This window comes from Antrostomus carolinensis, unplaced genomic scaffold, assembly GCF_000700745.2.
Source record: "Antrostomus carolinensis isolate BGI_N321 unplaced genomic scaffold, ASM70074v2 scaffold9484, whole genome shotgun sequence".
Taxonomy (NCBI): domain Eukaryota; kingdom Metazoa; phylum Chordata; class Aves; order Caprimulgiformes; family Caprimulgidae; genus Antrostomus; species Antrostomus carolinensis.
In genome coordinates this window covers 106,461-123,047 of record NW_010312863.1, presented here as the reverse complement: position 1 = coordinate 123,047, position 16,587 = coordinate 106,461, and the positions used below count along the sequence as shown (strand labels likewise).

The 16,587-nt window shown below is 36.6% G+C and overlaps 1 protein-coding gene across 1 annotated transcript in view; it reads left to right on the top strand.

Annotated features, from left to right (window-relative positions):
* Window positions 1–13,273: 13,273 nt before the first annotated feature.
* DTNBP1 (dystrobrevin binding protein 1) overlaps window positions 13,274–16,587 on the top strand; it is a 31,183-nt gene continuing 27,869 nt past the window's right edge. The window contains exon 1 of the mRNA XM_010167150.2: window positions 13,274–13,518. Coding sequence (XP_010165452.1) covers window positions 13,476–13,518 — 43 coding nt within the window. The 5' untranslated portion in view covers window positions 13,274–13,475. The remainder of the gene's footprint in view (window positions 13,519–16,587) is intronic.

Genomic DNA, 16,587 nt, shown 5'->3' with positions numbered 1-16,587 from the left:
GTCTTGAAGATGTTTTCCAGAACTGTTTTCATTAATTACTTGTGCAAACTGCTTTGTCTTTTATATATTGTCTGTGTTCCAAGTACATAGTTTCTTTCTAAATTTAAGTTCAGTGTATTTACTTCTGCAGGTGATTTTTTTTGTCTCTAGTTTCATAGAGAAGGTGGAGGCGGTATCTTCTTCCTGACAGTTTATCAATAAATACAAAATTATTCATTTACGTACAAAGGGGAGGAGGAATGTAATACTTTGTAATACATTTTTTTTTCTGTACATCTATCTAGAAGTTGGTAATTACACATCTAGAAAATGTACTGATTTAATCTTAAGTCGTCTGTTTTATCCCGTATCTTTACAGGTCATTTTCCTTTCCACTTTAAGTTTAGTGTCTGGTTCTTACCAAAGCTGATGATGAAAAAGATTTGTGATTAAAATTTTAAAACTTTTAAGTTTTCATTTTGGTTAATTTGATTTAAAAAAAAAAAAATCCTCCATGTTGCTGATGCAGAGCATATTTTCAATTAGGATTTTTTAAAATATATATTTCTAAATATATGTTTTATTAACTGTTGAGAAACCACAAGATGTGATTAATTCATTCATGTTGTCTAAAATACAAAGAATCATCAGTCCTTGGATCTGAATTGGTAGGAGGATACTAGGAAATGTAGATCCTTAGATTCCAAATCTGTATTTTTACTGTATGCTAATTGTAGATATTTTAAATTTTTCAGAGGTATGGGTTTGTAGGTTGGTTTTTTTTTTTTAATGTTTTGTCAAATCTTAGTTTCCAACTTTCTTAATGAATGGCAATTGTATATATGGGTATACTGACAGCATCTTAATGCATCAACCCTAAGAATATCGATGGATTGTGAAAGGGGACGTTCTGGGGTTTTAGACAAAAGCAATAAGTATCACTGTCAGTTGGTTACTGTGTAACCATCTTGTTTGCTAATTTGTTTGAACACAATGACAGTAATTATTTGTCTTCCCTTTTGGAGACAAGTAGCATGAGACCTTCTGATTTTAGGATCAACCAGCGTCAGTTTTTTTCCTCTTACTTTCACAAGATGTTTCCTCAGTATAGTTTTGCTTCAGTCTGTGGAAAACAAGCATTTCCTGTGATTGTTGTTTCGTCAGATAGTATGCCATTATTAAAACAGAAGGAGTGCAACTCATGAGAGTGTTGAAGAATTTTGTGATTATATTTAGAGTACTTAGAGTAGGAAAAATTTATTAGGGTATGAACCTGCAAATCCTAGGTGTCATGAAGTAGCTTTTTTTCCGTGGTTAAAAAAGGGAGAAGCCAACTTGGGAGAAGGATAGAAGAGAAGCAGGAAGGGAAATAGATACTCACAGGAAGTTACAAGTGATAGGCTTCGCTACTGTAAGTCACACTATAGCTTGTTTCCTGTTAAAGCACCCATTCTTTCAAAAGCCTGTATGTGACATTTGGTGACAAAAGTGGGATGCTCACGGAAAATGTGGAGGTAAATGTATTCTCTCACTTCTTTTAAAATACTTTGTCCTACTTAGAAAATGAATTGTTTCAGGCTTGAAACAGTTTTGTCTGGTTTTGATGCAAGAATAAATGCTGAATTGCGTCATCTGTTAGGGACGAGAAGGAGTTTTTCTGGTATAGCATATACCATATATTGTGAAACAGTGTATATGGTAATGACTGAAGCATGTTTTAGATATGGATAGTGAATAGAATAATGTATCTGGACAACTGTTAGTTCAGGCTTTTAAAAATTTCATTCTCTTAATTTTTGCTTTCAGAATTTAACGAAGCAGTTTGCAAAGCACAGACTGAAAAGGTGTTTGTTATAAATGAGCGTTTTGTAAAAAGCCTGTGAAAAGGCCAGCTTACTTTGATTCTTCTTTAGTCTCTAAACTCCTGATAAATCAGTACTTTGTAGCAATGGCAAATGGAGCATTTTGCAGCTTCTTGGAAATAGAGAAAATATTTCTCTTAGTTTTTATACCCTTTGCATTCACAATTGCATCGCTACTAAAAGTGGACAGTGACCTGATAGGAAGGAAAAAAGACGCAGTTGCTTTTGACTTCGTTTCTTAGTTTTCTGCTGGGTGAGTGTTGTGGGTTATCTGTCACTCATCCTACTTTAGAACCTCTAAGGAATGTCGCTCTGTGCCTCTGTTGCCTTTAAAGCGTGTTGTGGAGTGAGTGATATTGTCAATTTTTTCTCCTTTGCTGTTGCCAAAAGGATTTTGAATAGCACTGATTAAAGTGGAACACGAGTTGCTATTCACTACGCTGTATGTTGGCAAAGCGCTGCTAAGGAATGGGTGTTTTAGTTCGTAAAGCCTTAAGAAATGTTGGTTATTTTTGCAACAGTATATCTAGAAATTATGTGGCTAGATTTGCATAATTGTAGATGTTTATAAATAGATGGGAACCTAAGTTCTAAACGGTTTGTAGTGTTTGCTTTAGATAGACACTTTTAGTAATATTACCCTTATAAACGATAATACTCAAATTCTTTGGGTTTTGCCTTTTAATGAGCCTTAAACTGTGTAAAATATCTCATGTAGTTCTAGATGTAGTATTTCTAATAATGATTTTTAAATTCTGCTTTTCTCCAACAGGAAGGAACTTGAGACCTTCAAAGGTAAATTGAATTTTTTAATTTTGTTACTTGAATGTTTGCAAGAGTTACAGTAATTCTTGTATGAAGTGAAACTAATAAGGAACTGTTCCAGTTCTACATTTGATAATGTTAATTTTATGTGGGCCCAGCAAGCTGTTTATTTTTCAGTTTACCTGTTCTTGCTACTTTTTTCTTTGGGAGAGTCATAAGTGTAGGAAGAACACAGATGGTTCTGTTGTCTTAGCTAGGTTTGAGAAATTCTGTATCTAATTCAAGCCTTTCCCTTGGTGTTCAATTTTGGAAGTTAAGGGCTTTGTCTTCAACTAATTGATGTCTTGTCTAGCATGAATGTGTTTTTGACATGTGTCGCAGGCTGTTACTTGTTAGACTTTTGTCTAGCTATTTTTAGGAAATTTTCACAGTATTATATTCCATCAGACAAATGTAAGTTTTGTAGTTCAAGTTGTTGGATATACACGATGATATATACAAATATCTGTCCTAAATAATATGTAATGGCTAGAAACTATGTCATGTATTATTGTTTTGTCTGTGGTTCTTAGATGGAACACATTATCATTTTCAGTAAATCTTAAATTGAGGCTTATTGTACCTACTAATGTGAACGTTTGATCAGCTTGACAATTGCTATTATCTTTTGCTTTGAATAAGGTGTGACAGTGGCTTTGTGACTAATCTTTATTTATGAGAATGAAGTCAAGTACATTGACTTATGTCAATTAATTGTCTCTTGAAATTGAAAGAAGGGATGGAGATTTCTATCAGCTGCATTCTTCTTTGCCTTTTCATCTCATCTTTACATAGTGCTAAAAAAGGAAAATAATAAAGCTAACATTAACAGACAAGCAACACAGATTATGTAAAATGTCACTTTATCTGTAGTTTACCATAACAACCCCTTTTCTTGATTGATTTGACAGCTTTCAACACACTAGCTCAATACAAAACCAAAGATAATGCTAAGCTCATTCTGTTCCAGAGCAAGGCAGCTATTTTGTAGTACCTGATGCTTGTGAACATAGTGAATCCTGGGTTTTTTTGCTTGTATTGATTAAAGGTTTCAAGTGAGTTTCTGGAAGCCAGGAGAATGGTTTCCAAAGTTATTCCCGTCTTGGCTTCTTTTATTCCAAAAGAGATTGTAACTCATTTGACAGTAAGTATTTTACAAAGACAATTATTTTTATAGAAGAGGAAGGTGTTAGTTGTGTGTTGACTTTGAAATTTATTCCAAACTAAGTAACTGGTTCTGCAAGGGGTACAGATGCATACAGATTTCCAATACTAGTTATAAAAGGCTTGTCTTGGGTAGACAAAGCTTGTCTTGGTAGCCAAGAGAAGGTTTTTAGTTTACTACAAGGAAGGAAAATGGCAGACATGCTAAGAAAAAAACCAAAGTCTTTGCATGTTTCTTCACTGAAAAGTTCAACTACAATCTGTGGCTGATGCAGCCAGTATCAATGGGAAAGGAGTAGGATTTGTGCTGTAACAAGGAAAGACCAGGGTTAAGGATATTCTAGGTCTATTGAACAATACAAAATAATTAGCAGAAGCTATGGAAGGCTGCAGAAGCACAGACAGAGTGACAGATTTTAAATGTGAGCATTAAACATCAGTTAACCTAATTTCTATATTTTTTGGTACAATGAACTGGTGGAGAAGCTGGTACCTGGCAGAAGAGAGAGGAGTAATAGCTAACAGACTTTAAAGAGTAGTCATATCAAGCAAGTCTGAATTCTTTCTATAAGATGAAAACAACATGTTTTGAAATAAACAGTAGATACTGTATTTTGACTTTGGCAACAATTTTCACTCTCTTGCTTGACATTTTCCCGGGAAATTGAGGTTAAACTACTAAAAAACAGGTACATTGTTAATGGGAAAGACATAGCTGGAGGAGGCATTTTTATGGTTACTTGCTTACGAAGTTGTGTTCTTTCTCAGGTCTGATGCTACTCGGAATTTCTGTTGTTAACCTGAATGTAATATTTAGTAATATTTGAATGGTGAAATACAGATATTTATTAGATTGGCTTCAGTCACTCTTTTTCCAGCCTTTTGGACCTTCAACCAATTTCTGAGTATCTAGGATAGATTTCATCAGCTAGTTAGAAACAGGGAGAGTAAGAGCTTCCTGGTCATGAAGAATTCAGGATTATTTAGTGGCAGATGTTTCAGTTCTATAGCAGCTTTGCCAATTCTAACTGGTGGCTCCTTCTTGCAATTTTTTGTATTAAGCTACTTCCAAGGTTCACTAGATTTGTGCAGGAACTGATCTGTTGTTTGGTTTGGTTTTGGTTGACCATGCATGCTGAAATAACTCAGTAGATGGCCATAGAGATCCTGGCACAGAAGAAGAAAAAGGCAGCAACAAAAGCAGGAACATGTCTAAGTTACCATCATCTAAAAAGCAAATACTTCTAGTGGTACATAACCTAACACATTTTAAGGTTGAGGTGAGGACGTACTAGTACCATTATGTAAAGCTTTTACTATTTCTTATAATAAAAAAATAAAAATAAAAAAATCTTATCTTGCTTATAACTCTGGTTTGCTGTATTCAAGAAAGGTTAGTTCCAACTGAAATATGTGAAGTAAGTAGTTGGGTAGATGATTCTTTACATTTTATATTGCAAGTATAGACTACAACCTCAACTAATTCACCCTTGTGTAACTGTCCAGAGTGAAATGTGTTCATAAACATTCAGTTCATAAAATACCCACTGTATGGGTCCAGGAAAGAGCTATTTAAACTGCCCTTATGTACACTTGCATCTTTCAATGCACATGCAGTTGAAACCATTGTACATTAAATTGTGTTTTAATGGAAAAGAACAGAAATGCCAATTTTCCTAATAATAATTTGTTATTTGTGATTTTGAATACCCATATGCTAAAAAGTATTAGCTTCCTGATTAAGGGTGATAAATGTCTTGCATAAAAATATATTTCATAAATGTATAGGTTCATTCTATCTGAATCTGCAGAAATTGAGGTCCCACAAAAACATTCCTTAAATATGTTTTCTGGAGGAGCTAAAACGAGGGTCGTATGCACTTTTTTCTGTGTCCAGCTGTAACTCTCACATTCACCAGTGCTGAGTTCTCATGCCTTATTCAGGAGAGAAAGTAAGTTTTACTGGAATTAAGACACTGAATGGCATAGTCTGAGGGTCAAAATAGTACAGCACTAGAAAATTGAATTCAGTGATACATCCCATCAATTTTACAGTGAATACAGAAAAAATACTAATTGCATAATGTCACTGACCATGGAAATGCAGGTCTGGCTCGCAGGGCAGGTGGGCAGCCTCACAGGTGTATCAGACCTGTTTTAAATTTTACTTCCCTGGAGGTTTTTTTATGTGTAAATATGAATAGATACACGTGTCTAGTCTGGATGGGACAATATGAAAGTGTGAAATCTTCAAATGTATATAACCTTACAAACATTTTAAGTGCCCTTGTGTACTTAATATTGACTAAACACTTATTTTAATATTGAAACAAAATCACCTTTACACAAGCAAGAAACAGAATTGTTTCTGTTTTCATTTAGATCTTCCTACTGTCTTTGCTAAGGTACAAAGTGGTAATTCATTAACCTGTTAAGTACGTTCTTTGAAGATACCAGGTGTCATCAAGAGGGGCCTCAAACAAAGCTCAGTGTATGTGCCTGTTCGCAGCATTGAGAAGTGTTGAGAATCCACTAACGTTCTCGCTTGTTGATGTTATTACCTTTAGGTAGCATGAAATAAGTAAGTAATACTATTTTAAGAAACGATTAATTTTGTTTGTATTTGTCAATGGCGATACTGGTTTAGAGTTTGTTGCTGTCTTTTTTCACATCTTTATTGCAGATTGTACTCTCTTCCATCTTGAAAAGTAGATTTTATTTTTCTTTCTTTTCCTTTTGCTTTAAGACTTTTTACAGGGACAAACATTTTCCTTTGTTGTTTGCTGTACTCAAAGTGTATAGGGGTAGGACAAACTGTGCTGTGTGTGCTGTCCCTGTTGATACTGCTACGGCACTGGTATTTGTGTACCTGAAGTGTGAGTATGCACTAAGACAAAACATCTCAAAGGTTGTCCAGTTTATTTTTTCAGTAATTTATCTTTCAGAGAGCTTTGCTGTAAAAGATGATGGATTTATGAATGAAAAATACATGTATACCATACGAGGTAGCCTGCAAGTTTCTCCCTAGCATACATAAATTCCAGTGTTTGGAGAACCGCTTGCAGGTGATGGCTCATGTTCTGTGCTGTCCTGTCCTGGCTGAGGCTTATAAAGCTGCTAAAAAAAAAGAAGTTCTTGTGGCTCTTTGCAATTTATTGCATTAGTAGAAATTATTCTAGTTGGTATATGTGTGTGTATATTTGGTTTTAGTATTTGATGGATTTTACTCTTGCATAGTTTAGAAAGTTTGTGTATAATTTTAATATTTTTGGCTGAGAAATTAGGAATCATATAGCAAATACGTGGTTATTTTCTCTTGATAATCGAAACTTAATGCATTAATGACTGCACTGAGATTTGAAATCATTCCACCACAGCACGTGGTACAATTTTTTTGTTGTTTTGTTTTGTTAAAGTTAACATTACTGCTGTTCCAGTGCAGCCAGGACTGTGTAGTAAATATTCAGAGAATATTGTTAATCTCTTTACAAAATGGAAGAATGAAGCAGAGCAGTGAGGTAGGTAATGGAAAAAAAATTAAAGTTGCAAAATTAGTAGAGTTGCACAATGGTAATAACAAATGCTGCTGAGTTTACTTCAGACTTTGTCCAAATGGGAACTGTATACATGATAGATTTAAAAATGGCTTCTAAAAATCCCTTTTTATTTAAAAAAAAAAAAAAAAAAAGTTTAGGGTGAAATGTTTTGAGTTTGTTTCTGGAAAGAAAAGTAAAGCAATAGGGGCCATTTAGAAATCAGCAACACAGCACTTTTGGACAATGAAAGGTGGCAGGAACTTTGTAAGGGCAGATATGCACGAGGCTTTGGCTACTGAGTCATGCATATTTCTCAGCTTTAACAGGATTAGTTTAATTCAAGCTCAGGGAAACTGGTCATATGACCATTTTCAGCACTTCTATTTATAATACAACAAAATATGTTTTCAGCTCTTTGTATCACAGATCTCTCCCAAACAAGTCCTGCTAAATTTTAAAAGCTTTATCAAAATACTTTCTGAGAAGGAGGCTGGTGAAGTGAAGAGGTGTTTTTTCTTGCTTTTCTCTTCTAGGTTAAGTCATTGGGTCACATCTGATATGTAGATCTTTTGTCATATCCCTCTTCATGCATCTGAAATGCTTTTGTTGAAATTGCAGTTTTCCAGTCCTTTTATCAGTAGCTTAAATATGTTTGTATCTAAATTTTAATTTCCTGGCTTTCGCTATTCCCTTCTCTAAGAGTACATGATATTTGGAGTAGTCTGTTGCCTCCATTCTTTTGTTCTCCTTTTTTTACAATCTACTCACCTCAACAGATAGTGTGTCAAACTGATTTTCTTTTTTCTTCCAGTCTAGGGATCCTTTTTATCTTGCTGTTTTCTCATGGCTGTCAAAATAACTTTTTCCTCATCTTCATATTGTCTTCCAAATGCAGGGTAATATGGTTGACAAAGCTCATGCATTCAGTGATGTAGCTGTTTTAGAAGTTGTGCTGTGATTTTGAGCACACAATCCTGTATGTTTCTTCTGAGCAAAAGTAGATGACATTGTAAAAGATCATAGCAGCCACATGAAGTTTATTTACTTTTAACATTTCTAAATATACTACCCCAGAGCCTGTCACATTAATAATAATCCAGGTGTTTCATTGCTGTAAACAAGTTTTGTTGACAGATTGTTTCCATCACCAAGTTGGTTAATAATGAGAGTTCTAATTTAATGTTGTACTTTGTGATTTTGCATTTCAGTGATTCGTTTGAGTAGGGAAGGGAGGGTATCTTCGGTTGGGATTTTGAAAAATACGGCAGCCAAGAGAGAGCAAAGCCTTGGTTTGTACCGTGGCAGAACCGCCACCAGCCAGAACAGACATGTTACGTGCACCCAGCAGGAGAACAGGTGATTTCACAGAATCACACAGAATCACAGAATGGTTGAGGTTGGCAGGGACCTCTGAAGGTCATCTAGTCCAACCACCCTGCTCAAGCAAGGTCTCCTAGAGCACATGAACCAGGATTTTGTCCAGATGGTTTTTGAATATCTCCAGGGAGGGAGATTCCACAACCTCTCTGGGCAACCTGTTCCAGTGCTCAGTCACCCTCACAGTAAAGAAATTCTTCCTTATGTTCAGGTGGAACTTCCTATGCTGCAATTTGTGCCTCTCATCCTATTGCTGGGTGGCAATGAGAAGAATCTGTCCCCGTTCTTTAGACACTCTCCCTTTAGATATTTATAAACATTAATCAGATCCCCTCTGAGTCATCCTTTCTCCAGGCTGAACAGGCCCAGCTCCCTCAGCCTTTCCTCATATGAAAGATGCTCCAGCCCTTTAATCACCTTAGTCACCCTTTGCTGGACACGCTCCAGGAGTTCCGTGTCCTTCCTGTACTGGGCAGCCCAGAACTGGACACAGTATTCCAGGTGGGGCCTCACCAGGGCTGCTTTCCAGGAGGTCAGCCCCCAACCTGTACTGGTGCCTGGGGTTATTCCTTCCCATATGCAGGACCCTGCACTTTCCCTTATTGAACCTCATGAGGTTCCTCTCTGCCCATCTCTCCAGCCTGTGGAGGTCCCTCTGAATGGCAGCACAGCCGTCTGGCGTATCCAACACTCCTCCCAGTTTAGTATCATCAGCAAATCTGCTGAGGAGGCAACTCTGTTCCTTCATCTAAGTCATTGATGAACAGGTTGAACAACACTGGACCCGGTATTGTCCTCTGGGGGACACTACTAGATACAGGCCTCCAGCTTGATTCCACACCACCAGTGACAACCCTCTGAGCTCTGCCATTCAGCCAGTTCTCAATCCACCAGCTCATGGAGTTACCCCATTTGAGCTGGGGAGCTGGGACACTGTATTAATGCTGGTGTCACTATTTGGGTTCAGTGGTGAGAGATCATCCCACAGTAATTACTCCTGTGAGATCTGCACTTTGCTGCACTTGAGCCCATCTGAGTTCTGGGTTTGGTTGTACCCGTTCTGGGTACAACACTCCTGGGTGACTACAGCAGTTGAATTAAGCCAGTAAGAATATTTTTCCCATAGGTACAATCCCAACGTGATTTACCCAAGAGTATTCACTGGGCACAAGCAGTCAGTGAACCAGATAACCCAAAGCCTTTGCCTTGTCACAAGGCTGGGTGTCCGTGAAGCATCTTGTGCTTCCAGATGCTCTTGGATTAGATGTTCCACATCTCCTGTAACAAATACACCCTGTGCATGAGGAAAGCGACCCTCACCTCCTCACTGACCAAAGGAGCCCCAGTCCCACAAGCTGACACGCTCTTATCCCACAGTGGTGTTGACACAAAGGGTCTGACCCTGCTTGAGATTGCAGGCTTTTGGTATCTGGGCTCAGAGAGGGAAAGAAGGCTGTGAGAGATAAGCAACGCTTCTGCTACATCTGTTTAATTTGCAGGACGTGTTTTTAAAGTTTCTAGGTCTGAATCTAAGTACTTGTAACTTCTGTCCTCTTTTTTGCCTTCCTTGAAATAGGTATGGACTTTAAGTCATGCATTTAAAAAAAAACCTCAAAACATAAAAAAAAAAACCCCAGCCCAACATTTTAAAAAGTCCTTTACAATAGAGAAATTTAAGGAAGGTTCACTCTTGGTCTTTCAAGGATTTCAATCCTGCCCAATAGGTAATTGAATCTTTATACAACAGGGCAGATGTCACCAGCACTGAAATGTTAAATACCCAAATAAGTACCCAGGAGCAGTGGACGCTTTACACAGAATCTCAGAATGTTGGGGATTGGAAGGGACCTCAAAAGATCATCCAGTCCAACCCCCCTGCCGGAGCAGGAACCTAAATGAGATCACATGGAAAGGTGTTCAGGCGGGTTTTGAATGTCTCCAGAGAAGGAGACTCCACACCCTCCCTGGGCAACCTGTCCCAGGGCTCTTTTTCTTGATAGAGACTGTGTGTGATAGCACACAAAACCAGTTGCTTGCCTCTTGCTGGACCCCCTAAACATTACTTTTTTTTTTTTTTCAATTGGCAACACTATTGTATTGAGCACGAGGTGTAAATTTATTAGCTGCCTTTGACAAGACTTTGACGAAACAAAATATTTGCTGGATTAAGTATTATGACTGGGTTGAAGCAAACTTCAATGGGTAGTATCTTGTGTATGTATTTATTTTGCAAATGACTGGAAATAAATTTGTTACCTAATAGGTTAATGTCTACAAGTGTCAAGTCTTCAAGACAGACAGCATTTTTGATACAATAAATAGAATTTACATTTCAATGGAAGGGGGGAAAAAGGGTTTTTTAGTGTATTTAAGCTGTAGAAACAAAATTACCTACAATTTTATCTTGAATTGCTACATCAGACTGCTATTTCCCATTATGCTTTGGCAAAAGGGGGCCTGTGCTGGATTAGTACAACTGATTTAGTAATCTGGGATGATAGGAAATTATTTCTTCTCCTCTCATTTTTTTATTAGTTTTCAACTGGTGAGGGGAAACCAGGACTTCTTTGATGGTGGCAATACAGGCTTGGGTGGATCTTAGTCAATCATAAAATGGCATCCGTTGCTAAGGTAGTTATGTGTATTGGAAATGGGTTTGAATTTTCAAAGCTGTAAATAGGGAGTAGAGTTTCTAAAGGAAATCTAAAGTTTAGAATGGGATGCTATAAAGAGATCAGATTATTCATGGACAAATTAGATAATCAGATTTCCTTGAAATAAATATTGTGTTCTCTTGCAACGCAGCAGATCAAAGCTCGTTTTTGCTTTTGTCTTTTCTTTCACCCCAAACCACTTCTCGTTTAATGCTTTAAATGCTCATTTTACTTCATGCTGGTTGTGTGTTTTGGCTGTAATGTAACTTTCTATGTTACAAATTTGATAGTGCTGCTTGTTTGTAATCTATTTGCTCGACTAGATTTCAGAATTTTCTGTGATGGCTATCACCTGAAAGTGGTATTTAGACAATGAGTTAATAGAGCCCACAGAATATTAGTGTTACAAATACTTCCGAAACCTTGTTTTTATCAGGATTTTTAATGTGTCACTCGTATGCTCTTTCATCCTGTCTGATGTTGCTTTGTATTTTGTGGAAGCTGGTGTATTCTCCCAACAAATTTTAATATTGATGCATTTATGTAGCTTTTTTTCTTTGAATCCTACTCTTTTTGCATTCTAGCATTGCACTAAGTCAAAAGCCCTTTTGGAGGTCAGGTGTATGACAGTTTTGACATCGCTACAGCTAAAAAGAAGCTGGCCCTGGGATGTGCAGGTACAGGTCCTGTTGGCTGCAGCAGAAGTTGGCCCTGTGCAGTCAGCCTCGCAGACTCCTGGGTCTGTGAGGAGTGGAGGAACAATAGAGATTTTCTGTGGCTTTTGCCAGGGTGAATAGCTAACTGTGTAGATAACAGGAAAAAAATGTCCTGTCATACTTGGTTTATGTAGAAAAGAAAACGTTTAAAGGTATAATATTTTAATTGTCTATAGCGTTTAAATGATTGATGTGGAAAAAAATAGAAGCCTATTTTGTCTGCAGCTCTGACTTGAATTCATCCTTTAATTACTGAAGTCCAGACTGAAGGCGGGATTATCTCGTGATTATTATTATTCTTTTAATCTTTCCTATAGATATTTTCGGTGTTGTTTTCACCAGTGAAATAAAACTGAGTTTTGTAGGCCTGCACATTCTTGGTAATTTTTCCTCGAATGATGAGGATTGGAGAAGTATTTGTTAAATAATTCCCTTTTGTCTGTACGCTGTATTTTGAAAATTATCATCAAGGAGCTTTTTAAAATGTGATTTTTTTTTTTTTAAGTAAAAGAAAGAAATTGTTATGGCTATCATGGTTTCCAGCAGCACTGTGCACCCTCCTAAGGTGAAGGGGTAATGTGTGCCAGCCTTCCAAATTTTGAGCAATGCCTTACAATTTCTGAAACATAAATGCACCGTTGTGTAACTGCAGCATCACCATACCCAAAGATTCTCAGTCATACGCTGTTTCTGTAATTTTCATAGCTGCATAACCATTTTTTGAATTTTTGATGAAAACATCATCTGGATATGTAATACAAAAAATTTAGTTTTCAGTAGAGAAGGCTACTCCTAATTTATTTAAAAATCCCATCCAAAATTGTTAATATTTTATGTGTGAAGTACGAATGGTATGTGATCTGGTTTGTGCTGAGCCACGTTAAAGAAAAATACTTTGAGGGGAGAGCCTTGTGAACATCACCTAATAAAAAAAGAACTCGGAACCATTCCATACTTTTTCCTTGCTTCAAAATCATTTTCAAACGCTTCCAGCTCTCTGCCAAATAAACCCGTGCTGTAGCTGCATGTCATCGGATTCTAACGTGCCGGGAAGATTTCTCTCTTGCTGGCACCCCTGTATGTAGCAGCCTGTGGTCCCTTCCCGAATCCATGCGTGTGTTTCTGCTCTAGCCCAGCTGCTGGGAGCTTGTGGTCAGGTTCTGGAAAGGCACTGGGTTTCCAGGATCCATGTGTGTGCATCTGGCTGCGAGTGACCCATTGAAAACTGGCAGTCGTGGTACTAACTGCTTTGAAACAGCAGCCTTCTAGCATCGGGCTTTGTTCTGCATCGGTGAAGATGCACGTCCCCGGAGCTGCTTGGTAACTGGAGCTTTCCCTTGACCAGTACCCTGTTCTTTTTTGACTTGCTTATTTCTTACTGCCATGTCATCTCCGGGAGCCACTGAGAATACGCAGAAGAATTCACGTAGGTGGAACTTTATTATCGTCTTTATTATTTGTCAGCTTAATTTACCAAGCTAATGGAAAATGCAAAATGAAATTAAAGTTAGCTTAATTAATTTCCTCAGTTACCACCATTGCCTGATTTGTAAAGGGTGTACTATAAATGAGAGGTTAATTATCAACTTGATTTAGCAAATTTGAAAGAAATAGTGACTTAGTGTCTGTGTTGTCAGAGCTTTTGTTTATCGCTTTGCTTTTGTCTGTCGCTTTGCTTTATTGTCAAGGTAATATTAATCAGAATTAGTAAAAGAATACAAGTACACAGATACCTTGTTAGCTAAAATTCAAGAAGACTTGTCTAAGGGTGGGGTGATATTAGAGGATGAGGGGAGACAGAGAATTATTATCTGAAGATAAAAGCCAAATATAAAAAATTAGAGCAGTGAATTCATTAGTGTAGATGCAGTCATGCTAATTCTTAGTTTCCTTCAGATAAAATAATAAATGATAAAAATGTTTATTTTTAAATGAAGCAGTGTTATTTACATCAATATGAACACCCTATGTCATATGAAAAAATGTTCTTAATAATGCCATTGATAACATTTTTGTGCTGTTAATTTGTAACTAATGATATTTAGAACTCTGCTGTGATTGAAATAGAAATAAGATGTGGATTTCTACTCTGATTCTTTTTGTGTTCTTTTATGTAACCACTGAAAGAGGGGCTTTTTTCTGTTGCCATTCATGTGGGGTTTTTTTTTCAGTTGATGTGCAGGACCAAAAGATAAAGAGTAAATTGAAATATTATATTATTTCAATAACCTGTTGGAGCATGCCTTTATCAAAACTCTACCTATGAGTTGTAATTCTGACCACTAAATTTTATATTAATGTTAAATAACAACGTAAAGTTGAATATTTTGTTTTAAACAGTTTGTCTGGTGTGGGAGAACTCTTTACATTTGTATTGATTAGAAATACTTCATTTATCAAAATAGGTTTTTTTCCATAAATCTAGACAGAGTAGTTTATTGTTTACTTAAAGATGGCAAAATTTATCCTCTGTTCTGCTAAATGTGGTGTGACACTTTTGCAGTCAAAATTAATCAATTTTGTGAGCAATATATATAGTACTGGTAAAATCCATTTTGTATCTTTAACTAGTTTGTACATACTGTCAAAAGTTGTCGTTTTATCTTCTTGTTTCCTGCAATTGAAGTATGGTGAAATGAGGGTGCAGCTGTGAATCATTCTTCTTTTCCTTATTTACAATCTTGCAATATCTCCTGGACAGTAGAATAGCTATTTTGTGTGTAGGGCGGGGTCCAACCTTGAAATTATAATTCCATAAGGATTAGAATATGGAATTGGAGAATATTTCTGAAATGTGACTTTTAGCAATATCAGTCCTCCAACTACTGCTGGGAAGAGGTAGCAGTAAGTAGAAGCTCTAGCATCCACATTAATTTCGGAAAGGTTAGCTCCTCTCGTAGCCAGGATTATTGTAATGCTTTTTTTAATCACATTTTTTACTATATCTTGGTGTGGAAAGAAGTAATAGAAAGAAGTAATGCAAAAATAAAGATGGCTTGTTATATATTTATGATAATCTGTTTGCTCACCATCTGGCTAGGCTGAGGTTAATGAGAAATTAAGAAATGCTCATCTACCTGCTTTTGAGAAGATTGCTTCTCTCTAACAAGATCAGATGTATGGGGTCCTGAAAGACCAAATGCTGTAGGTTCTTGTGGCCTGTGACTACATCTTGGTGCAAATGAATATTTGACCAGTTTTATAATGACAGTAATCTTTGTTTTGGTATGCTGCTTTTATTTTATTATATGTTAGAAATGTAAATGTAAGTGTAGACATTTCATCAGGTTGATTTGTAGCTAAATGAATGTACAGGAATAGTTTATATGCTTTTTATATTTCTCCACGTGCCAATATTTCTTTCTATAGTGGTACTGTAAATATGATACTATTCTGGTCCTTACACTGTTCAGAAATAGTAGAATTGTTTTAAAAACTGCAATAGAAATAATTTATTCCTTCTTTATAGCATGTTCTTACATAAATCTCAGTCCTGCCTTTCGCAGCACTGTGTTATTAAACTGCTACTTCTGCTCAGGTTTTAATGATGCAGATGGGAAGGGCGGATGGCCAAGGTGTGCATGCGGACGTGTAAGAATTCAGAACATTTCTCTACCTGGTCAGTAAAAGTAACAAAAACGTGGATATTCTGGTTAACAGCTCTGCCCATTTTATTTACAAGTGTTATGTATCCTGTGTTAAATTGTATCAAGGCATTAGAGCTGAAAATGTGCAAACATAATTCTTCAATATTGTAGCTAGTGTGGCATCCTTTTTTTGATTTATTTGTTTTTACTGAACAAGTGAAAGAATATACTTTTGAAAGATGGCTTTGAATGATTAGTGTAATGAATTACTTAAAAAATGAGCTATTTAAAAAATCAGTAAAACATTTTTGTATGTAATATTTCTGAATTGCATATTTTTAATAGAGCGTGTGAGTTAAGGCCGAAAGAGGTCAAGAGGCATTTTTGACTAACTGAACTCATTGTTTCATTTCTAATCACTTGGGGAATTCCGTGGATTAAGATGAAATAAAAATCTTGCAGAGATGTCACTCAGCCCTTTTTTCCTTTTATGTAGAAGCCAGCTAATGCTATTTTGACATTGCATAAATGAGACTTGATCAAAATGTAGTTGGCTGTGTCTTATTTTAAATCAAACAGAAACGGTGACATTTATAGGAATAAGTTTCTGGCTTAATTAGATGATCACGTAATCACTCCAGACCTCGTGCACCAACGTTTCCATTGGCTCGGGAGGGTTTTAACTTGGATCATCATCTTAAATCCTCATGGATTTATTATCTCTTCTCTGGTCATCAAACATGAAAGTGAAAAACCCACGCTTCACAGAGAAGACAACTGAAAATACATCGGGTGGTTCTCGGTGTGTCTTGTGCATTTGCATGGGTAGGAAATGGATCTGGTGGTACTTGCTAAACTCAGCTTCCTGGCTCACCAGTCATGTGGGAACTGCAGTTTTGCAGACCCAA